Source organism: Calonectris borealis, chromosome 11, assembly GCF_964195595.1.
Source record: "Calonectris borealis chromosome 11, bCalBor7.hap1.2, whole genome shotgun sequence".
Lineage (NCBI taxonomy): Eukaryota > Metazoa > Chordata > Aves > Procellariiformes > Procellariidae > Calonectris > Calonectris borealis.
The window spans coordinates 16,403,833-16,430,501 of record NC_134322.1 but is presented as its reverse complement, the minus strand read 5'-3'; the positions used below and the strand labels follow the sequence as shown (position 1 = coordinate 16,430,501).

The 26,669-nt window shown below is 42.5% G+C and overlaps 2 protein-coding genes across 9 annotated transcripts in view; one reads left to right on the top strand and one right to left on the bottom strand.

Moving 5' to 3' along the window:
- The window catches only part of MINDY2 (MINDY lysine 48 deubiquitinase 2), a 36,509-nt gene extending 27,710 nt beyond the window's left edge, over positions 1 to 8,799 (bottom strand). For 4 of the 8 annotated variants that reach the window (XR_012675243.1, XR_012675245.1, XR_012675244.1 and 1 more), the window contains exon 1: positions 7,966 to 8,786. Coding sequence is in view for 2 of the 8 variants with exons in the window: in XM_075160220.1 (XP_075016321.1) it covers positions 7,966 to 8,640 (675 nt within the window). In the remaining 6 variants the exon portion in view is untranslated. Of the gene's footprint in view, positions 1 to 7,965 lie in introns of all 8 variants that reach the window. The other 4 variants (XR_012675247.1, XM_075160219.1, XR_012675248.1 and 1 more) reach the window with 3 other exon arrangements.
- Positions 8,800 to 10,717: 1,918 nt separating this feature from the next.
- Positions 10,718 to 26,669, top strand: part of ADAM10 (ADAM metallopeptidase domain 10) — a 53,888-nt gene continuing 37,936 nt past the window's right edge. The window contains 2 exon segments of the mRNA XM_075160217.1: positions 10,718 to 11,034; positions 22,228 to 22,378. Coding sequence (XP_075016318.1) covers positions 10,980 to 11,034; positions 22,228 to 22,378 — 206 coding nt within the window. The 5' untranslated portion in view covers positions 10,718 to 10,979.

Genomic DNA, 26,669 nt, shown 5'->3' with positions numbered 1-26,669 from the left:
AGGGAAGCCAAGACTCATGCAGATACGAGGAAATGACCTCCCAGCCTCTCATCCCGTGCTCACATTTCAAGGGTTTGGTTTAACTCCATACAGAGGAGACCGGACACGCAGAACTGTGTGGTGAAGCTTCCGTTCCCCTTTCCCCTGACCTATTCCTGTCATCATCACCTGCTAAAACCAACCACCTTGACAGCAGCCAGAGCCAAAAGCTTCTTAAATATTCATCTCCTCCATGCAGCATCCTGGCTAAATGTTTTGATTGTGCACTTCCATTTGCCTATCTCCCTCCAATAACAGCCAAAGCACCAACACATACAAAGGCACGCTTCAGGCAATCTGAGGGAATACCACAGGAGTATATTGTCTTTAACCATAGTGTGCTCAATTTTTCTCTTCATAAATATGAATTTTATTTTTCTTTTTGTTGGTTTTTAAGCTTTCTCTTCAGTTTTTAATCTTCTCATCCTCTCTCTCTTCAACAGCTTACCACTGAAAGTCTAGAAAGTCTGGTATTTACTTTATGAGGAATTTTTAAATCAAGTTCCTCAACACTGATCACCATTCTCCTTGACACAGATAGAAAGACATGATGTGAGATTGTTAACTCATGCTTAAGATTTAATAGCCTCCAACTATTTTGCTGATTGTGGAGAGGAAGGAGGAAGCAGAAAGCCATGAGATGGAAGAACAATACATACAAAGCCTTTGATGCAGCATCCCAAACTCAAAAACACAGTATAGCAACACACTACACTGTTCACATTGTGAAGGAGGTGGTTTCCTTCCCAACCTGAAAAATAAGCTATTTCAATAACTTTCCAGAGAAAATGAGGTGTGATTGGACTATATCTATCTCACCACCAATTTTAATCATATTTGAAAAAGGCAAATGTGTTAAATATATGGATTTACAAGAAGTTTCATTAAATTTGGAAGAAGAAAGATACCCAAGTATTAATATGGCCTTGTTATTTACACACTGGATAAGAAATATGCCCATACTTAGGTCCGAACCGACCACACAGGATATGCCACACATTGATCAACCCGTAGATGGTGGACATAGAAAGAAGCTGACAGTACTGGGATCTGCAGAAGGAAGGGAATGAAAATATAAATTGCTAGTAAAGCAGGAAATTAGTGAAGCATAAATTCATAAGAAAGAAGGCTCAATTAGTTCTGCTTATAAATAAACTTAAAATTATATGAATTAAACAAGAACAAAAATCAGTCATGCATGCATAGGCCCATGAATTTTTGAAAATATCTTTTAAATGAGTGACAACTGATTGTAACTTACAAAACTTCTTAGCCTCTTCCCAAAACGTCTAAGTTTTCACTAATACTCAATAGGCTAAAGGTTTTCATAGTCTTCGATCCTGTTCGTAATATTCATACTGAGTATTCACATAAATATATTGTGCCATGTAAATAACAAGATTACAGATTCAAAAAGCTGATTCTTAAACTTCCAGTTCTGAATTGGCACCATTCAAGCCTCAGCAAACATTAGTGTGCACACCCCCGAGTTGGGTCTGGTTCACTACGGCTCCTAAGGCGTATCGATGTAACAGCACAGAACAGAATTACTTACACTAGCTATGCCTAAAGTGGTTCTAGGACTGAAGACAGTACAGATGTGCCAGTATAATATGAAGGAAAATTAGCATTGTTCCCTCATCTATTAGCAGGACTACTGTGATGACTCTTCCAGAACTAAAGCTAGCTCTTTTTATTCTTTATTTGAAACCATTCATATCAGCTCAGCCAGTATTGCTTGGGGATTTCTGACCTGCACCACATTTGGGAATCTAGAAGTATGCCTACACTACAAATGGCAGCTGTAAAGCATAATCTACGTACTCATGGCATAAATGTATTAATGTTTCAGACTTTATGGATTGAAGGAGGTATTATTTGTATCATTGGTTAATAATCTGAATTTTCCCTCACAACTGTAATGCTAAGCAATTTATTTTTTTTACTACAGAACCAAAGCAAAGTAGTTTTACTCATATCTGCAGAATCTCTCATAGTCGGACATTTTAACAAGCTAAATCTCAAAATTAACTGCTTAATTAAATGTTAAACAAAATTAATGGATTACTTCACGGCATAATTTTAGGGCTGACACGTTTTGCGGGACCCTGATCACATCTTTAACGCGGGCTAATGGGGTTCCAACACAGACATAATACTTCTGAACAGAGCTGACTTAAGGATATGGAGAGAACATGACATTTCCTAACTGTTCAGAGCTTCATTGCAAGTACTTAAGCTACAGGAAACATAGAACACAGATGAAACAGGAAAGAAAAAACCTTAAAACTTAATGGAGAGAGAAAAATAATGCAGAACCACAGTCATTCTCCACGTAAATCAACAGAAGAAAACAATGTAAGCAATAGTAGTGAAAGCTGTTGTTGTCCATAACAATCTACTATTTTGAGGGGCAAATTTTCTCAATATGTTTCAATGCTTAGTTGCTAGATTTTACATTAATTTTACATTTTAGGAAAAACGCGCTTCCTCAGCTCCCACCCATTTCCTGCACCCCTCTGTTACAGCATCATGGTCTTTCGCCCTGATATCTCTTCCTAACTCTAGCTACTTTCCATTCTGTTTCCATTCTCAGGAGTGGGAAACTGAATCTTTCTCACCCAACTACAATGTGAGGTACAGTTGAGCCACCTTTGTAATTAAAAGACAAGATTGGTAAACAAATTTTCATATTGAACAGTTTGTCTAGCACAACTTATACAGTTTCTATGCATTAGACTACAAACTGGAAAACTATGTAATACTCATTTCAAATATTTTACACTGTATTCTCCCACTCTTCAGAAGGGCTTAGAAAAAAAAATTTAAGTGATACAGTCCTGCACAGAAGCTAACACTTCCAAAAATACTATGCATATAGAAAGGGACCATGCAAATTTCTAAAGGCTTATTATTTATAGTCTCAGAACATGTCTATCTAAAATAACTCCCCTGAATTCAGTGTTCCAGAAGAGGTAAGGGTAGCTTCAACCTGCCTTGACAAAAAACAATTAATACTCCCTGCAAAAACGTACCTCTTGCCTTGCAGGAACAGCTTCATAAGCTTATCTCGCAACAGCCTGATAGTACGTGCTGTCACCCGATAACCTTAACATCTCCCCCCTCAACCAGGTTTCCTTCAGTCCCTCAGAGCAGGCTTCCTGTTCTGGAAAATGCACAGCTACAGGCCTGCTGATTTGTAAGCTCAACTCACTCCACAGATGCAGGGAGGAAGGCTGCCAAGGCCTCTGCTGAGCATTCATCAGAAGCTCACCGGCAACTCACCTTCGGAGGCTGAGCGAGTTCATCTGGGCAATCTGTGCAAATTCTGGCCATAAGGAGGTTTAGCTCAGTAACAAGAAAAAGCAGATCACATGTAAAGGGCCAGTGCCAGACCTCAGACCGGGCACTACCACTGCAGACTCTGACAAATCAAATGGATATCAGCGGGAGCATATTGTACTCAGCTCCTCTGAAAAACAGGCCATTTTTATGAGAATCTAAACCTAAACCTAAAAATTTCTAACCAGAAACTAACTTTACTTCTTCTCTGCATCTCAGTTTGGATACATCTACGCATAATTTGTTATATAACATTTACTTACGTAATTGTTAACGATCACCTAAATAGGTAATTCATACAGTTCTAAAAGTTACCGAAATTTTAGTAGAACTAGGCATGTAGGCAACACAGCTCCCAAAAACCTTCTGTTCGTTGAGAGGACTGTGACAAAAAAAACTTTTAAAGACACTGTCAAATATGCTACTGGGACTACTGTCCTACATAAAAAGCTGTAAGGACAAGATATTCCATATGCACTCACTTTTCAAGACAATATTAATATTATTTATATTTTTATTACATTATGTTTTCCCTTAGGCTTATTTTGTATTCCAAAACAATTTGTTTCTCTGCTCCTTGGACATCTCAGATACGTAATTTGTGTGCAATGTGTTAAGGTCCACAGAGTTCCGCGCTACATGACACTACATCCTACCAAAGAAACACAGAGCAGAATTACATGGCACCCTTAAGCTTTTAGCATCTGATGATTGCCATGGAGTACATCCTGAGAAGGGCTACCGCCACACAAAATTACCATTTAATGCAATGCCAGAAGTTATCAGAAAGCGGCAGAAAGCGGTGCATAGACTACACCTAATAAAGATCACAAAAAGTACTTAGAAAAGCAAGCTTTGCATTGCTAACCTTAACTACATAGTGAGCCACAGGTCTGAGGAAAAACTGAGTTGTCTTCAGATTTAAACAAGCTGAAAGACAGCATCCTATGCTACTCTATATCAGAAGAGACAACCCATGCTTGTACACACATTTTTAAATGTTTGTTTCAATGCTCTACTTCTGCTTTCATTTCCATCACAGAAGCCTAAAGGGTTACCACACTGTTTTGCACAAGTTACTTTTTCAAGTTGGTATCATACTGCTTTTGTTTTCTTTTTACTTAGAAGAACATTGCTGTAACACTTCTGAAAGCAGAAGTCCTCAGCTCTATCTCCTAAAGGCTAAACTGCAAGTTAAGCTTATACAGGCAGTCTGCAAAAACACTTGAAACGAAAAGCGATGATTTCATAATTGTAACATTTAAAAGTACAGCTTCTACAATCTGCCACCTCAAAGTTTTATGTCCAGATTCCTTCGAAAGCAGTGGATAAAAGAGGTAACAGTTTTATTGCAAGTTTAGTTCCAAAACCCAGTACTATCAAAAAGGAATTTGAGCAGTTCCAATGGGTGCTACTATTTCAGAATTTAAAAAAACTCAAGCATTGCCAGTATCTCAGAGATAAGAACATACAGATGCAGCACTCTCAGAGAATTGATTATTTTTAAGTAGTCTTTATACCTGTATCCCTAAATAAAGATCTTAACTTTAACATCAAAAATACCTCCAAAAGGCATAATAAAAACTGAATAATTATTAGGAACAGAGAAGAATCTTGCTCCATTAATGAACAAGATCTTCATAACCACTAGGAAGAAATTTTTTGAGTATATGGCACACTTACCTAAGGTGCAGTACATCTTAAGTCTTCCTATTATTGCAATCCTTTAAGCAAATTAACAAACTACCTATAGTCTCTCTTTTACTCAGTGAGGGCTATCTCACAAAAACTGTCTTGAATGAGAGCAACTAGGACACACAAACAGAAGTCACAAAACTGTTAGTATATTTAAACAATAGTCTAGTGTGGGGGTAAGAAGCTTGCATTTTGAGGAGCTGAAATGCCCCAAAAGGTGAGTTCTCCTTAACATATCCAAATGTTAATCTGAGTTTTTAGGTATAAATGTTTCCATGATTATGGCCTACATACCCTCGGAAGGCTTCCCATTTATTACTAAGTAGTAAATAAAGATTTTACTTCTAAGCAAATTGATTATGTGCCACTTGTCACAAACAATTATGTGAATTCAACTTTCACTGCTGCACAAGCACAGCTGATGCATAGTATTGGATCTCAAGGTTATCCCTCCCATTCTGAAATAATGGAAGCATGTAATTGGCCAGGCAAAGGGAAGTGTCCTTGAAACTAGTATTGTAACTATTGTTTCTCAGCTTTGAGCACTTGCATGTATTATCTGAAGTTATTTGAGACCGTATCTACCTACAGGATGACCAAAACGCTCAACCTTGTCCGGATAGAGTTCTGAGAAGGAAAGTTGGTGGCTGATACAAGGAAGAGAGCCCAAAGCTTAACTGTTTAGCTTCTTATTCTCTATTGTAATTTTATTTCCCCTCCTCATCTCCTACTCCATTTTTTTTTCCCCGCCACGTAGCTTCTTTTCACCTAACACATACTACGGTATTCTCGCTCTGCTTTCACCTGTTTTCATCTCTTGGTCTGCTTCCTTGTTCCCAAATCATAATTACCTGACCCAATCTAGTTCAGGAGAAGTGAGATGAATGTATATGTCCATCCTCAGCCTTGGTATGTAGCTAGCTACTGTCAGTGATGTATAGATGAGCTGCCAATAAGCTTGCCACTCCAAACAATGCCAACATGGTTCTTGACTATAAACTGGGGAAAAGAAAGGCTAATTTGTAGAGGCACTAATTAGGAAAATCAATTATAAGCAGGGGCAATATACAATCAACTAACAGGAAAACCCTCAAGCATATAAATAATAAATCACGTGATGGCAGTTTCACCAATTTAGCCGCCTGTCTGCAACTCATGTAAATTCTGCTGAGATTTTATATAAACAGACAGAATTATAGAAAACCCTTCCTGTAATCCTAGCAGTAAGAAATGGTAGGGCACTCCCAAGAGACATTTTGATTTTCATCTTTTTATAAAACTGGGTATCACCTTAATTCTCACTGTGTAATATTTGATCAAAGCAGAATGTCAGTTAAAATTCTGGATGGAGGACAGCAGAAGAAAGCAATCATATATTTAAGGAGGCAAAGGAAGAATGCTAAGGAACAAAACCTCCAAAAACTTAAATGCAAACAACAAGATCAGTGGTGTCCCATTTATATGATTTCATTAAATGAAAGATTAAAAAGGAAAATCCTGTAACTTGCCATTTCTTTTAAAACACCACCACAAAATGATAAGGAATGATAAGTTCTCCAAGTCCCTCCACTCACCCCAGATGTTAAACAGGGAGCATAGAAAGTGAGTGTTAAATACTGAAGTCTAAGACAACCTTCACACCCTCTTGAGGATGACAGAACCTACATAAGGCAATACTTTAAAGTCACGCACAATTTCCCTGTACTGCTTTCACCAATGGCTAAATATCTACATCACTGTACCCACAGCTTTCCTCCAGATGTATGACCTATTCTGCTCAGGAAAATGCACAGAAAATATAACTAAAATAAAATCATTAGTCTTCTGGACAGTTACCTTCCCCTAAACAAATTTTTTCTTATAATATTATTTCCATTTTGACCTTTTCCTATGTCACCTGTTACACCTGTGAACAACCTTCTACTCCTTCAACACCAACTTTCTTTCCCTTGATACTACAACATAAAAACTATTCCCATAAAGCTTTCCTATTCTAAGACTCCAGTCTACCAGGTCACCAATCTTTTGGGGTTGAATTGCCAGCATTTCTTGAGAAGCACCCCCTCCTCCTTGTTTTGCAATGCACATAACCTCACAGCTCTTCTCCAACAGATATCCCTTTCACATATAAATGTTAATAATTACATTATGCCTTACATTTTAATTGGTTAAAAGTTAAAAAGAATTATTTTAAGACTACAGGAAGTCAGTATCCACGATGGCTATTAGAACACAAGAACTTCCAGTCTCAAAGCTGTACTTGATCACGACCTGATTTACTTGTTAATTTAAATACGATCTATGCTGCATAACTGTATAAATGTATTCCTATTATTCAAGCAGTTACTTGTACAAATCTGTATTTTGTACAATTCTGCATATACTTCATTATACAAAACTAACGTATTTTTCCACAATACCACCTATGTTTTCAGTGCTATAAAGAGTAATGTTTACTTACTAGAAACCTGCACACATCTGCAAACCATATATTACTCAGTTTAGTAAAACATCATCTAGGTTTTCATTTCTGCTTTAAGACAACAAAGTCTATATATGACAGCAGCATCTAAATAGTATATTAGCAATAGACTGCAAGCCATTATTTATTTCCCAAGTTGCCTATGCGAGATATGTGCTTAACAGCAGAAAGTAGTCTGCGTCTTAATCAGCACAGACTTCCAGCGGTGCATTAACGTGGTTTTGGCACAGGTGCCCCCTGAACGCTTTCAGCACTACACGAAATGCCTCGTTAGCCCCGACAATGCCGGCGTTTCCAGGTCACACCGCTGCCCAAGCGGCACCGCCCGTCCGGGCCGCCCGGCGCGGCGCGCACCCGCCATGGCGGCGGCGGCGGCAAGCGCCCCGGCGCGCCCGCACACACGGTACCTTCCAAGCCAGGAGCAGCACGTTCATGATGGCCAGCAACGGGCAGGGTCCGTTCTCGTTCTGGGTGATGACGGGCGTATTCTCCTCCTTCCAGCGGACCCACTTGATGTGGTAGACCGACTGGCCCGGGAAGCGCTCCTTGGAGGCGGAGAGGAGCTGGGAGCCCGCCGCGGGCCTGTCCCCTTCAGGCTCCGGGGCCGGGCGCCCCGAGGCGGCCCCCGCCACCACCGCCTCCTCGGCGTCGCTGTTGAGCTCGGAGCTGCTCGGGCAGCAGGAGTGCAGGTTGGAGAATGACTCCAGCGAGTCCAGGCTCCGGGACTCCTCCCCCGGGGGGCTGGGAGCCCCGCTGCTCCCGGAGCCGGCCCCCGCAGGACCGCTCTCCGAGGTAGGCGCCGCTCCGGGGCTCTCCGGCACCGCCAGCCCCGCGCCGTCCGCCGCCGGCGGGCTGCCCTCCGCGGCCCGTGAGGGAGACTCCGTCCGAGGGGCCGTGGCGGGAGCGGGGGCCGGCTGAGGGGAAGGGCTGTGCCGCCCGCCGCCCTCCTCAGCCGCCGCGGGCCCGTCCCTGCAGCCGCCCTCGCCTGCCGCCGCCTCTTCCAGGAGGAGCTGGCTGGCAGCGCCCCCGCCGCCCCTCTTCAGCGAGCCCGGAGGCGGCGGGGGCTGCGCCAGGCTCTCCATACCCGGCCCGCCGGCCGCCCGGCTCCTTCGCTCTCTATTGGCACTGCAGCGGCTGATCCTTCGCCAACAGCGCCCAAGACGCCATAACAGCAGCGACGGCTCCGCCCCGCCAGGGACGTGTGGGCGGGAGGGGGAAGCAGCCGCGGGTCACAGCGGGGCCCGGGGCGGGGGGGCGCCCCGAGGGCGGGGCCGGCAGGGCGGGGGAACCCGCCGGCGGGGCGGGAGCCCGGAGACGGCCGCGGGGGCGCCGGCGGCTGGGGAAGGGGGAGAAACAGGTGGGGCGTGCGCGCCCCCGCGAGCCCGGAAGGGGCGGCACGAGGCGCGGCAGCCGCGGGGCAGGGCAGGGCCGTGCCTGCGTCCCGGGGCCCACCGGCCGCGCGGAGCGGCTGCCCGCCGCCTCAGCGCGCCCCTCTGAAGCGGCGCAGGGACCGGGGGTGCCTACTCCCCTCGCCCAGGCAGGACAGGGCCGGTGCTCCAGGCTATCGCTGAACGGGAGGCAGAGCGGAGGCTCTTGTGCTGCCCCGCCTGTTTTGCAAGAAGCCGGCGGGGGCGGGGCCGCGCCTGCGCGGGAAGGGCGGCGGGCAGCGCCCCGCCCCCGCAGCCTGGGTTGCCCGGCCGCCCGCAGGCGCTGAGGTGAAGGGCGGCGGGAGGAGCGGCGCTCCGCGTTACGAGGAGTTCCCCTTCTCGCGAGCGAGTTCGGCTTTCCTAACGGTTTTCGGTGCTTTTCATTGCGGTTCGTTAAATATATGTATTGTAAGAATATGATCGTGGTGAGCGTAATAGATAATTTAAGAGCTAATGCAGTTGTATTACTCAGACTTCACCCTTACGGACCTATTTCCTTCTCTCCCTGTAGAAACCTTCAGCTTTTAATCACAAGCTCTAAATACGGTTTTGGGAAGATAAGAATGTATCTTCCCGGTTCTCAGCAGTTCTTTTACCTGAGCTCGTTATAAACAGTTGCATCAACTTTAGCAGCCTTCTCTGAAGTACATTTGTTGTAATCGTACTTCCTACGTACGTGTTTGCGTAACAACTTTTCTCAGTTGTAACAGTGTTAGTGGGGGAAGATTTTTTTATGCTGAAAGGGCAATAGGAATAGAAAGGCACAAATAGAAGGGGGGTGACGGTAAATTGAGAAACTTGTCACAAACCCTAATATAAAAAAATAAATTTTGAGTTAGCGTAGTTGAATGTAAGAATTAGAATATTGACAAACAAGAAATGAAACATTTTGTCTGACTGGCTCACATTTTTATCTTCATTGGAGGATTTTCCTTTACACTTAAATCGTGAAGGTTGTTCAAGACAGGCTCAAAACGAAGAAATCCCTGTTCTGTGGAGACAACTGCGATGCTTCACAACACATAGAGCATCGAAAGAAACAGGTGACTAAAATAAAACTCGAAAAGTAAGTAAATTAGTTTCTACAACGGACAAATGTGTATCTGATAAAGGGATAAAGGAAACGCGTTGATGTAATGTATTTACACTTTCGTAAGACCTCATTGTGGTAAACGGCCCTACAGCTGTACACAGAGGGTCAGAGGAGTCGGGGAAGCCTGCACAACTGCGCCTGAGGTTTATGCACCAGCTCGCTCTCTCCCTCCGAGGACGTAGATCCTTCTCACCCACGCGAACACCGGCGCCCCTCGGAGCCCTTCGAGGGTCCGGAAGGCCGCAGCCGCTCCGCTGCGCGCCCCGCGGGCAGCCCTAGGGCGGCGGCAGGCGCGGCCCCGGCCTGCCTCGGCCGGGAAGTCGCCAGCCCCGGGAAAAACCCCGCTCCCGGAGGTGGTCCGGGCGGTCCTCCCGCTGTGCCTCGGGCGGGACCCGCGGCCGGAGCCTACCCCGAGAAAACACAATTTCCTCCGCTGCGGCCGGGCGCAGCGGCAGCCGCAGCAGCAGCAGCCGCGCCGGTCCCGCCCCGCCGGGTCCCGGGGCGGCCGCCCGCCCGCAGGCGTCGTCCCTGACGACCCACGCCCCTCCCCGCCCGGCGGGCGGCGAACTCTCTTCCGTCGGGCCCCGCCCCTTGCGCGCAGCGTGGGAAGGCGGGGCGGGGCGGCTCGCGCGTTCTGGGCGTGCCCTGCGGCCCCGCCCCGCCGGTTGGCGTCGCGCGGGCGGGGGCGGGCGGCCGGAGGAAGTCGTGGCCGGGGACCGGAGCGGAGCGCTGCCGGGCGGGGGGCGCCGGGGCGAGCTGCCGATCCGCGGGCGGTAAACGGTCCTCCAGAGCGGCGGGGGACAAAGCGGAGGGAGGCGCGGAGCTCGCCCCTCCCCATCCCGGCGCCGACTGGGGCGGATGTGCTGTGGGTAGGCGGTGGCGGGGCCTGGGCCCGGTGAAGATGGATCTGGCGGGGACGATAATCCTGCTGTGCTCCTGTGCGGCGGGCGCTGGAGGTGAGGAGCGGCCGGGCCCGCCCGGCCCCGCGGGGCCCTGGCCTGCGGCCCTGGCTCGGGGCTACCGGCCTCCCTCCCTTCCTCCCTCCCTCCTCCCCCTCCTCCGCCGCGGCGCGGCTCGGGGCTGGGGGCGGCGGGCCCCGCTCCCCGGGGCGCCGCGCCTCCGCGCCCCGGCGGCAGGCCGCGGCTGGGCCGCCGGCCGGGGCTCGCCTTTCCGTCGCCCACTCTCGGGCACGGTCCGCACCATCCTGCCTGGGCCCTCGGGGCCGGCCGGGGCCGCCTGGGGCCGGCCCGGCGCCCCCACCCTTTTCCCGGGACTTTCCCCCGCCGAGAACCGAGTCAGCTGTTCTCCCCTCCATTCTTCCTCGGCCCCTCTGCCCCACCGCGCTCGGCGGTGCCTTCCTCTGCCCGGCGCCCTGCTCTCGGCTCCGCTTCAGTCCTTTGGGACTTTCCTCACGGTCCCAGCAGCCGCTTCCCGGTTACCTTCCTTCGCCCCGTTCCTCGCCCGCGGACGGGGCCAGGCGGCGGCCCCCGGGAGCTGGTGTCTGGGGAGAGGCGGCGGCGGGCCCCGCCGGCCGCTCCCGGGTGGGCCGGGAAGCTGCGCGCCGAAGGCGCGGGGGCGGCGCAGCGGCCCGCGCAGGTGTCCCGCGCCCGCGGAGCGGGGCGCGCCCCCAAACCTCGCCTTCCCTGCGGCCGCTTCCCTGTCCCCGAAACCAGGAAGCACGGGGAGGCGGAAAGTTCAGCTTAAGGAAGTAAAAGACGAGCCCGGGTTTTTCCTGAAGCGTGACCGTAGCTTCAAGGAGGGTCTCCGCTCTCTCCCCGGCCAGAGAAAAACATGCTTATGTTTGTGGGGGACGTGTAACTTTGTTACGGCTCCCGTTATGCGTTGGTTTTCAGCGTTAGGAAACTGTTAGGGTGGTTTCTTGGCTGCGTCTGGTAATGTTTAACTGGTCGAGTCATGGTAGGCAAATAGTTTCAAATCTTTACGAGAATAGACGCTGGAAAAGGTGGACTTCTGAGGGTGTTTCTAGAGAAGGATGGGTGGAGCAGCTGATAAGAACTTACTACTTCTGTTTCGTTTAGAACTTCTATTTATCTGGGCTCTGCATCTGTGTACATCAATGCGTAGGTTTATTAACAAAGAATCTAGCCCTAAATCCTGGTCTTTTACATGTTCTCAAAAAGTAACATCAAAGTATGTGAAAACTTCAGTAGGTTGTACTTGTGGCTAAGCTGTGAGATAAAAAGCAAGCTGATTGCATGGTCAGAATTCATCCCGTTATTTATATTATTAGGAGTGGTATACACAAAAGACTTTGACTTTTCCCTTGTAAATTCTTGTAAACTATCAAGATATTTCAGACTTAATTATTGGCATATTTTTCAAGGCCTCTTTGTTTGCTGAACGAAACTGTGCTGGCACAGAATTAATTCGAAGTGATTCATTAACCAGTTGTGAGGGTTGTTTCCACTGTTTAATTCTAGGCAGGCAAATATGCCTCAAAGTTAAAATCACAGTAAGCATGTAAAGTACAATCCTCTGGATACATAGAAACAAGTTCATGAAGTGTATTTTATTTTGGAAATTCATGTTAATTTTTTTTCTTTGAGAGAAGAATGGGTGCCTTCTACATTTCTGGCATTAGGAAGCACACCTCACTAGCAGGTAATGGAAGCATGTGTCTTTTGGTGTTTAGCAGTACAGGTAAATCTTTAAAGAAAGCTTAATAATGCTGGATAGAAATCTAGAAATGATGGCCAATACACATCTCCAAAATATCCTGTGAAACTTTTTGGTAAAAGTCTCAACATAATTATGAAAGATTTATCATAACGCTATGTTGAATTAAAATTACTTTTTAATATTAGAATTTTCTATTTTAACTGTGTTCACATTTCTGGAGTTTAAGTATTGTAAATATTTTTATTACTGAAAAATAGACTTCTTCATTTGCGTGCTTTTCTTCTAGGCAGGCGTTAATATCTGTGTGAAAATGGGCAAGTTCATGATTCTTAACGATGTTACTATGAGAGCAGTGCAAAGTGGAAACAACTGAAAAATGCCAACAATTTACCTGTGTTTCATTTGTGTACAGTGCATCTTGTGCTCATTAATTTTACACAAATCTTGAAGCTAAGTTATACTTATCTGTAAAGTTGTCTAGTTTTAAGCCATATAGGTATTGAATAGTAATAATTTTGAAAATTCCATTAATCTGCACTTTTAAAAAAAATGCTCTTCTTCGGTTGAGTCTTAAGATTGGAATATTTCTGGAGGATACCTGAGTTTGAACTCTTCTTTCAGAATCACGCAAGGCTTTGTGCCTGGGTACAGTATCTATTGTAATAGTCTTTAGATACAAAGTTATATTACAGATTAACAGAACCAATTGTAACTTTAGTTCACAGTTAAGTATGAATCACAAAATCAATGTTTTAAAATATTAAGGTACAACGTAACTGAGATGGTTTATTTGAGGAGAAAGATTGAGTGATTTAATGCCTGAATTAAATCTTTGTTTCATTTTAAAAAATTATTTTCTTTTGTAGTTTATATTGTTCTTAAAATTATGTAAAAGGAATGCAATCAAAAGCAATTACTAGCATTGCTGCACTAATGAAGTGTACTGCAATGTCTGTATTATGCTGCTTTATGACTATCTGTATGGTTTATGGTTAAAACAGACAAGTAATCAGCAATTTGGTCTAATAGGCCCTGAAACACATGCTTGATCAGGTTTTGGTATTAGATCACTTTTAGGGATCTCTTACGAGTTTTTCTCTCTTTGCCACTGAATAAATACGACCTTCATAAAACAAGTGGTCCAGTAGGTCAGTTTGAATACAGTTTCAATAGTGTGAGAAGGATAAGCCATGCAATTTTATTTTTTTTTGTAACTGGGGAAAGGTAGAATTTATCTCAAGTATATACTAGAAGGTAAGATGTATGTGCCTTGAATTTTAAGAATTCTTTTTTTTAAAAAAAAAGTGAATCTCAGCGTTTTCCCCAATACCCTTGGAATTGCTTGGCTTAAGGGATCTATTCACTGGCTGGTGCTGTTAATAATGTTGACATGTATAAAGTGGTACTTAGTTTGGGCAACATTATTTGCAGGTTTTAGTAGCATGCTTTGTTGCATGTGATGAAGATGCATGCAGGTATATTAAACAGTACTTAATTATCCATGCATAATGATGTTCTTTGAGGAATGGAAATAACCGATAGAACGTTTCCTTCTACCTGAGGGTCATTTAAAAAAAAAAAAGGGAAAGGCAAATAGAAAATATGGAAAAGAGAACTAATGAGACCCCCCAAAAGCTTGGATTTAACAAGAGTGATCATGCTTTGGCTAGACTGATCAGATACTGAACATCATTGCAAATCTATGGTAAATTGTTTGTTTTCACTGGTACAATACTCTTCTATATTGCTAGGACTTCCAAGTTGTATCTTAGTGTCTTAGTGTCTTGTGCTGTTCCCAGTGAGCATGGGAGAAACTCTGTTTTTTTTTCTGGACACATGGGGGAGTTGTGGGAAGGCATTTATGAGCTATCGGCATCTGAGTGATTTAGTTTGCATCCTTGCTATAAATTGAGAAGAATACTAGCCTTCATTAACATGGCACTCAGCCTCCAGCATTTATCTGGGGTTTAAAATAAAAACATTACAAATTTTATATGACTGGATGAGACAGTGTCTGGTAAAGGCAGTTGTCGGATGGTTGTTTCAGAAATTCCCATGGTAATTAAAAGTAAATAAAATCAGGTGTTTAGATAGTAACTTTGAAATACCGTTGCCCAAAAGCCTAAGATGGCAGTTTATTTTTGCTTTTAAAAGCATCTAAAGGTTCAGTTATGCAGTATGGCAGAGGCACTGTAATGAGTTACTGCTGTCTGGTGGTCCTGCCCTGGTCATGTATTCCTACCTCTCCTCTTTCACTGCCTCTTGTGTTTGATGGCGTGAGGAGCCAATTCAACCTGCTAATTTAAACAAAAGAAATTAATTATTTCCTGCCAGACATGTAACTTCCATTGGTTTATTGTGCAGACCCAAGCCCAGTGGGGAGGAAGAGGAGGGGGGAAAAAAAAAAAAGGCAGACTGTACTGCTTACACTGGTGGTGCTGTACTGTCTAACTGGGCCCTAAACATGACTTTTCAGTGAAGGGAAATGATCCTGACTTGACTTTTCAGTTACACGTTTTTCTTTCACCAAAAACTAACTTGACCAGAAGAGAAGGTATATTTTTCAGCTGAATCTGTTTTAGTGCCAGCACAAGGGAAGAATAGAAATGGAGTGGATGAAAAAGGGCGGCAGGACCTGCCCTTTTGCTGGCAGTTATGAAACTACATAAAATAATTCTAATAAATTCTTCAGTAAAATTCAAGGTGCGAGGTATATGGCAGGATTACTGGCTTTCAGTATACTTAAGCACAGAAGTGCTAAATCTGAATGCTAAGTACACTCTTTAATGTCCCATGTAAAGTGAACATTTTTCAAGAGAAATAAGCTCTACATTGAAAACAGCTTGAAGAAGTACGACTTGCTTTGTTTATCTTAATTAAAATTATAATAATAATGCTCTTAAAGATATTTATCATATGCAGGTATTTCAAATCTGCAAATCAGTGATGACACTTGGAGTAAAAAGAGTTGTCCGGTAAGTTAGCCTGGCTGCTGAACAATTACTCATAGTCTATCACGTTGTATTCTGTGCTTTTTTTTCCACCAACAAACTTGAGTTGCATTTGAACTATTTGCCTTTGTCATGCAAGTCTTAATCTGAGTGGTTTAATATAAACTTCACCTTTTAGAAGAGTGCATGCTTGATTTATCCTCTTATCGGAAGTTAAATGTTGTCATCTTTTACCATGATATATATACACTTAATATATGTTTATGTTTACATTGGTAAACTTCCAGTACTGTTTATTACCAGTCGTCTTTGTGTGCATGAAGCTACCTTCTGTAAGGATTTTCTCCATAATTTTCCCAGATACTGAGGTTAGTCTGACCAGCCTGTAGATCTCCAGGTCCTCCTCCTTTGAACGTAGGGATGACATTTGTCTTCCAGTTGTCAGGAACCCCCCTCCATCACCATAACCTTTGAAAAAAGTGATAGAAAGCCTCAAAATGGCATCAGCTAGCTCCCTCAGCTCTCTTGGATGCATCCCATCTGACCCTGTGGACTTCTGTATATCCAATTGGCTTAAGTGTTCCCTAACTCATTTCCTCTGCTGCGAGTACTGCTTCACTCCCACAGACTGGGATGGTTTTGTCTGGGGGGGGGGGGGGTGTGGAAAAAGTCTTCATAGTCTTCTCTGGGAAAATAGCCATGATGAATGAACTGAACAGCAAATCATTTAGCATAGACCACGAAACAATTGTTATATATAGCTGCCCAAGGTGTGCCAGGAGGCTTATAGCTAAAATCCCATGTGTGATACATTTTACCCTCTGCATAAGCTTAGTTAGAAGGTGAGAATGTATGCTTCAGACTCCCTATCTGTCCAGTGGGATTTGTGTCTGTTCAAAACGGCAACAGTAGATACTCTCTTTACAGCTCTTCTAGGGACGCTGAAGAGCTGTAGACCCTCATACACAAAAATCTTTCAGAAGGACTGTCATCTTGAGATATTTGCCTAAATGTGCTGCCTAATTCTGTTAAAAGTCCTTCTTTGTATTTAGTTCTAAGCCCATGAGAATAAAGCTTCATTTCTTGATGGTTTTTGTCATAGTAAATGACACATCTAGTTTAGCAAGGCTTTAGAAGACTATCCTGTCAGGTTCAAAAGCCATCCTATTGTCACTCTCAGATATCTGTATCCTAAAGGGTTCCTGTCCGCTAGCTTAGCGTTTAGACGAAGTATAACATTGGCTTATTCCATTAGGTTGCCTGGAAAGGCATCATGCCATCTTTGATGTTTGGTTGATGGCAACATGATACATGTAACTTGTAGAGCAGCTCCCTTAAACTATATCTAGATGCTTATGGTTCAGTGTTCCTTACTGCAGGCTTCCTGATTGTATCCTTATTTGAAAAGATCTTTGTCTTGCAGTCTCTATTAAAAAAAATACTAGTTTTTCAATGACAACAAAAGAACCACAGTAGTTTGTCACAGAGGTTGAGATCTGTGTGCATGCTATTGTAACGATTTCTTGGAGTGCGCTACTTTCAGATTCTGTGATAGACTTCTTCCTTTTTGATGCAGAATCTTCTAATTACAAAAACTGGAGCTAGCAGTTCTATCTCCCTCATGCACCTCAGTGAAGTCGTCTTTCCAATTTAACAAACTTTTGCCACGGGATCCTGTAAATTATGTTACCAAGGTTGAGTCGCTTATTAACCTACCTTTGTGAAGATGATAATTACTTTTGATATGTAGCTGGTTTTATTACAGGGAGACTACATATCAGTTGCGGACTTCGAATGCTATAGCAATGTTAATGTTACACATGCTTCTGGAAGTGAAAGTAAACGTTCATTTTGAAGCTTTGATTTCAACCCTGTCTGAAGTCCCTTTTTAGAAAAGCTATGAAATAGCATATACTCTAGGTGATATGCAGCTGCTTTGGTTTAGCAAGAGGAGAGCAGCAAGAGTGTTTGTGTTAAGCACTCATTATTATGAAAGTACTTAAAACATATGGAGTTTTTTAAGTTTTGGAGAAAGGGAAAAGAAATAGCATTGTTTCCCTGCATGATCACAGAAAGTATATACATTTTGTTTAAGCAAAAGGATTTTTGCTTAAAACCCTCTCTGCTTTTGCTTAGCAGAGAGAACAGTTATAAGGCTTTTTAATGTCAATAGTCTTTTGCTGGCTTGTCACAGCAGTTAGCACTTTAAAACTATTCTTTGTGACTCAGTGAGTGCAGTCTCTCAGCTTTCCACATGGTCATGAGACCTGGATCAGGTGCAAAGCATTATTGGGTCTTCAGTAAGTTGTCATCCCTTAAAACTTTTTTTCTAGGTGCCTGAAGCTGTTCAAAGAGTACCTTGCAATACTGAGAAAAAAAAATGGCTTATAACAATTTAAGGAATGCATTATTAGAAGCCTCCTACCACAGAAAAGTTGAAGATAATTTAACTTGTTAAATAGTCTTGGAATTATGGAACACGGAAGTTTACACAATCTGCAGCATACTAACTCCTTAGTTTTGATAAAGTTTTTAAAGTGAGTTATTAGTATCATATTCTAGATTTAGATTCATTTTAAAATTAAAACTTTAGCTAAGTTTTAACTTATATGTCAGTTAATTTTGAAGCTTGTTTTCTTTAATGTTGACACTTTTGGGTCATATACCTGGAATTGGAAAGCATGTACTTGTAGTCAGGCTAATGTATATTGTACATCAGTTTGATATAACAAGTGAATTCAGGCTAATCTTGTTAGGTTTATAGTTGTTCTTGGGCCATAGGAGGTGTTTCTGCTTCATTCTGTGGGATTATGTTGGAAGTGATTAGAGAAACATAGAAGACCGGGACAACATCCTTCATCATCAAAATTCCTCATGCTGGTGTTGAAACTTTGGATTCATGCTGTGTCTTATTTGGATTAGAATTCATGTAGACTTGCTTAAATCACAAATTTTATAAAAGTTTAAGACTCCTAAGAGGCTTCTGGAAAGCTGGATGAGAATGGACTTGTGTTCTAAGAGTGAGAGGAAATTAGAATGAAGTTTTGTGATTGGACTGTATTTGCAGTCAAGGGTGAAGAGTCAACAGTGCCAGAAGCCTACAGTACTGTGAGGAAATTTGAATGTGGTTTAGCTGCAGTATATCATTACTTGAATTTTAAAAAGATATGGCAGTATCATCTTATGCACATTGCCGCTAAATGCAAGTGATGCATTTGGAAGTATTCATTTACTTAGTCATCTTTTGTGTTGCTCATTGAGCTTATTGGTGATCAGTCATTCTAATCCCTTGAAAAGAAACAGAGGCACTGAGAAATTTGTGGTATTAATTGAAAGACGACCTCATGACAATAAATACAGGGAAGGATGAATTTGTGGTTTTGCTTATGAAAGTGTATTCCTAGTACAATAACAGATTTTTTTCTTTGTGAAAATGTAACATTACTAAAGCAAAGCTTTGGGATACATTTGTCTTTCATTGGGCCTCCCTGGACCTTGTCAGTATAGATATCTGAAGAAAAATATTGCATGAAATCTTTGAGAGTTCTCACATTTACGTTGGTCTGAGGTTAAACTGATTATGACATATCCTGCTTTTACTTACAGAATTAAGAATTCTGGAAAAAATTGGAGATTTGACTTTCTATTTGATCTCTCAAATGCCACACTTTGATATTTCTTCAGGGAAAAAAGAGATGATAGCCCATGTCAGGTTCTTGAAAAATCAAGCATAAACTGAATAATTTGTTCCCTTCCTTAAGGAGGAGGTTGAGGAAGGAGGGCTTTGAAGCTAGATGAGGAGCCAGGAACAATGGGGCAAACGCTTGCATACACACAATTAAGTAAGAACAACATATGGTGGGAAAAAAAAAAAACAAAACAGCAAATAAAATTTATAAAAGGTTTATACATCCTTGAAGCAGAAACTGGTGCATAACGCTACACCATTGATTGTGGTTGCCCAACCTTCAGAATGTAATAGTAGTAAGTAGTATGAAATGCAGTTCCTATGATATGGAAACAAATGTTACACTCTTCATGAGGATATGTTTGAAGATTACTGATTCAACCTGGAACTGGAAAACCAGCAACTTGCATGTTCTGTATTGCAATTTCATATTCTTAGTGTAGATAAGATTGTTTTTGTATACACAGCTTTCAATAGACAATTCAGGTTTTATATCAGGTCTCTCTCTTCATAAATGAAGTGGTTGACAGTTGAATTTCTGTGTCCTTTTTGTGAAAGATGATGTGTTACAGCTAGTAAAAATGATGATGATACATTTACTGCACTCAGTTTATCTTTGTATCACCACATTGCATCTCAGTGAACTAAAAAGATAGGGCCGACTTGTTTCAATAAAAAACAAATAGTTCACTGAAACACCTTCTAAAGTTTTGGAATATGCTTTATCAAAGGGGTCATGTAGGGAAGAACTTGTATGGAAATTTTTACTAAACATTGACAGTGCTGAAACATTCCTTCTATAAATACATTTGGCGATATGTTGCCGTCACAGGCTGCTTAAAAGAAAATTTGACTTTTTGCATAACAAAACTGTAGGAGATGGTGCTTGCCTTTGAATGATTTGATACACAAAGTACTTTCTGTAATGAATAGTTGATTTGTTCTTCAGAAACAGTTCTATGGAGTTACAGGAGAAAATAGTTGATTGTAAGTTTGTTGGGTAAAGTGTATAGAAGAATATTGCAAGGCTTTGTTTCAAACAGGGTGAATGTTTGCATGCTAGCTACTGATAAGTTATGTATCAAAACATGCAATTACTCCTTGGAGTTTTGAAACATTAGACATCACTTAATATCTTTAATTCTTTGCTGGCTTTAACGTTTAGTACATCAAGAAACATGACATAATTTGGGTCATATATAATCTGGCTTTGAAACCAGAACTACTGTAATTATCTCACTCTTGACTGTAGATTCTAGATATAGATATCTAAATTAATTCCTTATGGTTGGATATTTTAAATAGAAACTGTTTAAAAACTGTTTTTCACTGTGTATGTAAAACATAGTGTGCACTACCTCCATTGCAAAAACACAGTGGTTTACTCCACAAGTTGTGTTTTGGTTTTTTTTTTTTCTTAGTTCTCCACATTATTTTCTACTATTGGAACTTCTAACTATCTTTTTTGGTCTCTGATAACAGTTACTGAATCACTTCCTCTTAATAATTCCTTCCACAATATCTGTGTTTACTTTTGGCAGGTAGATGAAATATTTTTTTATGCATAATGTTCTAGTGCTGGTGTTTGATATAAAAGACTTGCGAAGAGTATCAGTGTTGAATGTGCAGAGGCGGGGGATGGAGACCTTGGTGGTGGTCAGGATATGAAAATATACTTCTCGTGAAGTACGTGCTGTACTGTCAATTTATTGTGCATACATTTCTATGATTGCTTGGGATAATTAACTAATAAGAAGGTGAATCCTGGCTGGAAACTATGTACTTATGCGGAAAAAGTGACCAAAATCGAAATTAACCAAGTGTCTGTAATGCATATAGTGGCTCCTTGTCTGGAGGAAAATAATGCTATGTTAACTTCTTTATGTTTTGTTTCTTGTGATTACTGGCCTGTTGGCTGTTTGGTAGGCAAAAGTACGTATCAGCAGTATATCTGACAGGTGTCTGGGCAGCACAAAGAACTTTCTATCCTGTTATTGACCTACTAATGCTAACCTTGGAGTGAAAAATACTGTGTTATAATAAAATGTCTAATGTCTAGTGTAAATACAGGGCTGATATGGTGGTCCTCTGTATGCATATCATAAATCTATGAAGAGCTCTCAAATGCTAGTGCCTCTTGTCAATTCTGCATGTCCCTTCCTCCATCAGGATGGGAGGACCAAAATCTTTCCCTGTTTTCTGTCATGCACCCTTAATGTGAGTCAGAAATATTACCTTATAAGGAAGTGTCCAAAATAGACTGAACTGAATCTACGTCTTTGAAGATAGATCTTTAATAAAACTTTTCCATGTGATAGAATGTTCCATGTGATAAAAATGTTGTGTTGCTAGGTGGCATGATTTGCTCTTAATTTTTCTGGATATTTGGCATGTGGAATATAAACATTGTGAGCAGATACTTCGGTGTCATGAGTGCAGAGTAAAGCTGGAGGTACAGTTCTTCTAGGGAACCAGAAGAAAGATGTTTAGCTGTTGCACTTTTTGTGTTTGGATCAGGAGTGCATTTCTGAAACATCTCTCAAGCATTCCTGTCTACAATGATGTAGTTTGCATTGTGGAGTAGTTTTGGAGTAAATGAACTATACTCATTTTGATTGACATTAAAGTGGAAGATGCCTTCCAAGGTCCACCTAACGCACTCTAATTGCAAGTGTGCATTCAGTTTGTGGGACCAGAGTTGAATGAATCTGAAGTGTACAAGGAAGAAAAAAGAGTTAAAATGCATATTATGTGGAAGTTGAGGCCTCATCACCAACTGTTTTGCACCACAGATCTGCCATACCTGGTAGTGTGGTTGTAACCTTAGTAATTTCTCAGACATGCTAAACCTTACTTTTTTCTCTTTTCAGGCCAGTATGGAAATCCTCTAAATAAGTACATTAGACATTATGAAGGATTGTCTTACGATGTGGATTTGTTACACCAAAAACACCAGCGTGCCAAAAGAGCAGTATCACATGAAGATCAGTTCTTGCGCCTAGATTTTCATGCTCATGGAAGGTTAGTGATATTTTTAAAGGTATCTGTTTTAAAACTTATTTTAAATACTGATTATAAATTCATATATGTGTGTTAATTATAGTGAAATGTAAATGGTAGAAGACAGACATCAAACTAATGTTAGCTAGAATACACTAAAATGCAGTGCTTGCAATTTCTATGAAGTATTTGCTTTGATGTCCAGTATAAGTGTGAAATTGTTGCTTGTAATCACTCATTCAAACTTCTGGAGGTAACTAATAATGCACTTCAAAGCTTAAACAATGGAATCATACTGGGAACAGAATGGTAGTTGATTCTGAGTTTATAATGCAGTTTTGGCATATTTTTTAACAAAAATTATGCCAAACTGCCTGAGGAGATTTAATTGAGAAAAAGTAAAATTTCAAATTGCATTTGAAACTACAAAATAGGCCAAAAAAGTGTTCCATTTCATGTGTAATGGCGTCATCTGTCTTCTGTGCGATTGTGGAATTTAGCAATTATTTAACATGGGGAAAACATAATTGCTGTTACAAGACTTGCTTTGCCTTGCATTTAACATGTGACTGTAAGATCCAGTACAAAAGTCAGATATTCAGTGTGAGCAACTGAAGTATAGTTTGTAAGCCTCACTTAGGAAGATCTCTTTGTCCTTTAGATTGCCTACTTTTTGTATAACTGAGGAGAAACAGGAAGAAAGTTAAAATATTTGTGTCTGTATCTTTGTTTCTTTGACTCCCTCCTTTGCAGCACCACTGTCTTAATATATTTTAGGAATATGTAATGCCCTTGCTTTTCTAGTTATTTCAGTTACAATTTGAGTAACTGAAACTTGATAAATAATTGCTAGCCATATGTAGAAACATAGGAAGTTTGACAGAGCAAAGGTAAAACCAGGTCTTCTGAATCTGTGTTTGGAATATTGTTTTATGAGTAAGCATTCTGCTTCCATGCCGGCTTTTAATTTCTTCAGGGAATTAAGTGTTGCTACTGGAGGTGTATGGTATAATGACTGAATTTCAGTGCATGTTCCCAAGAGGTTAGCATTAGGGTTGTATTTGTAACTGCTGTAGAACTGCAACCCAAATCCTGAATTTGAAGTCCTGTCCTTAGAACCATATTTTTGGGTGTGATTTTTAGTCCAGGGAACTTTATTATTTAAAGAGGAGTGATATCGCTGCTGTCTCTGCTGTAGCTTCACAGGCAATCTCTAGTCTTCGCTATTAAATTGTTCTAATAAACAAGACTGCAGAGTAGAAAGTTTGAGGCCCCTCATATTGTAAGTCTCTCCACTTTTAAATTAAATCTCCAGCAAGATTGCAAGACAGTGAAGTTTAGTTTCAGTCTAATGCTGCCACTCTTAAGCTGCAGGCTGATGGTTAATTTAGGCTTACCAAAGTGTGTACTACTGCAGAGAGGAACAGGCCTGACCGCATTCTCAGCATCATCTTTGTGCTAGCGCTAATAGTCTTAAAACCATGCAAGGAACAGGATCTGGGAACTGATCCAGCTGAACATTATTTGGCAAAAAAAAAAAATCAGTATGACTTGAAGGGGAGATGGAGGGAGTATGAGACCATTCTTTCTGGGAGCAGTCCACATTTCAGTCCACTTGAGCAGGTTCATCTTGTCATTGGTAAAGATCCCATAATACTCTTCTGTAAAAGACAGCTCTCAGCTTAGCCTGTGCATTCTATCTGTGTTAATAAGGTGGGCTCAAAATCCTTATATAAATATATAAAAATGTTATCCATACCTACGATAATAAGGTCTAAACAAGATTTCCTCTCTTACTTCATGGATCTTAGTCACATCAGACCTTAGACAAACAGGTTTATAAAGATTTTGATAACAGCTACTATTACTCATGAAGGAAAGTGTTGGTGTTTATATGTGGAATAGATTCTAAATCCCTATGCTCTGAGGCACAAATCCATCGTTAACTGAGAAGGCTGAATGGAAGCTTGCTATAAGGTCAAACCAGTCCATAATTTAGGATTTTGGTAGTTTCCTGTGACACATCTAACACTTCCTGCCAAAGAGAAGGTAGTTAGGCTGTAAATTTAGTCCACAAACTCCTGTTAATCGGTCTGAGTGTGTTCTTAAAAATATTTTCATTTTTCTTTAAGTACGAGTTAGGAAGGATCAAGTGAATTGTGTTTTACTTCATACAGTCTATTTAGTAGCTTTGAAGGTGTGTAGCAGTTTGGAAAACTGTATAAATAGGATTGCCTTTTTGTAGTTGCAGCTAGTTTATTGTGAATAACTATTTATAAGTGATGTATGTCATCACTGAGAATGACAACATTAAAACCTTTCTATCAAGTATTCTAATTACTTTGTGCTAAAGTAGGAAATACAGCTTTTGCAAAATACTTAAACCATTTAGATTTAGCCCATGGGCTCTTAAAGTGCTGTTTTATTTAAATACAGGTGATGAAACTTAAAGGCATTCAGTCAACATGAGGTTTGAGATTCTGAAAATTTAAACCTGATTTTTTGAATGACCTTATACCAAATGGTTAGTTAAGACTTTCATAGAATCATTAAGGTTGGAAAAGACCTCTAAGATCATCGAGTCCAACCATCAACCCAACACACCATGCCCACTACACCGTGTCCCTAAGCGCCTCATCTACACGTCTTTTTAAATACTTCCAGGGATGGTGACTCAACCACTTCCCTGGGCAGCCTGTTCCAAGGCCTGACCACTCTTTCAGTAAAGAAATTTCTCCTAATGTCCAATCTAAACCTCCCTTGGCGCAACTTGAGGCCATTTCCTCTCGTCCTATCGCTAGTTACTTGGCAGAAGAGACCAACACCCACCTCACTACAACCTCCTTTCAGGTAGTTGTAGAGCGCGATGACGTCTCCCCTCAGCTTCCTCTTCTCCAGACTAAACAACCCCAGTTCCCTCAGCTGCTCCTCATAAGGCTTGTGCTCCAGGCCCTTCACCAGCTTCGTTGCCCTTCTCTGGACACACTCCAGCACCTCCATGTCCTTCTTGTAGTGAAGGGCCCAAAACTGAACACAGTATTCGAGGTGTGGCCTCACCAGTGCCGAGTACAGGGGCACGATCACCTCCCTACTCCTGCTGGCCACACTATTTCTGATACAGGCCAGGATGCCGTTGGCCTTCTTGGCCACCTGGGCACACTGCCGGCTCATGTTCAGCCGGCCGTCAACCAGCACCCCCAGGTCCTTTTCCTCCGGGCAGCTTCCCAGCCACTCTTCCCCAAGCCTGTAGCGTTGCCTGGGGTTGTTGTGACCCAAGTGCAGGACCCGGCACTTGGCCTTGTTGAATCTCATACAGTTGGCCTCAGCCCATCGATCTGTGCTGTCCAGGTCCCTCTGCAGAGCCTTCCTACCCTCAAGCAGATCAACACTCCCACCCAGCTTGGTGTCGTCTGCAAACTTACTGAGGGAACACTCGATCCCCTCAACCAGATCATTGATAAAAATATTGAACGAGACTGACCCCAAAACTGAGCCCTGGGGAACACCGCTCGTCACTGGATTTAACTCCATTCACCACAACTCTCTGGGCTTGGCCATCCAGCCAGTTTTTTACCCAGCGAAGAGTGCACCCGTCTAAGCCGTGAGCCGCCAGCTTCTCTAGGAGAATGCCATGGGAGACAGTGTCAAAGGCTTTACTGAAGTCCAGGTAGGCCACATCCACAGCCTTTCCCTCATCCACTAGGCGGGTCACCTGGTCATAGAAGGAGATCAGGTTGGTCAAGCAGGACCTGCCTTCCATGAACCTGTGCTGGCTGGGCCCGATCCCCTGGTTGTCCCACACATGGCTTGTGAGCGCCCTCAAGACTCCATAATCTTCCCCAGCACCGAAGTCAGGCTGACCGGCTTGTAGTTCCCTGGATCCTCCTTCCGGCCCTACTTGTAGATGGGCGTCACATTGGCGAGCCTCTGGTTGTCCAGGACCTCCCCTGTTTACCAGGACTGCTTTGTCCAGGTGTAGTGGTTTATTGGTGTACAGCTGTCCAACTTGCATCTCCTTAACTTAATAGAGATACTAAACAGCTGCTACTTATGGGTATTGAAATTATAATCTTCTGTTTTGAGTTGGCTTCTGATGAAATGGCTGTCTTCTCTAGCCAGGAAACAATGGAAAAACTGCCCTAATATTTACTGCCGTTCACTGCTGGAAACAGCAAATGAAGCTAGCTGGACCACAACAGTTCTTATGCTGTATCTCTGGTACCAGTTTGAACTTCATAAACTTAATCTTTCCATTTCTGCCAGAGGAAGCACCTGTTGGTCATGTGGCCAGTCAAGATGGGAAAGTGATTTG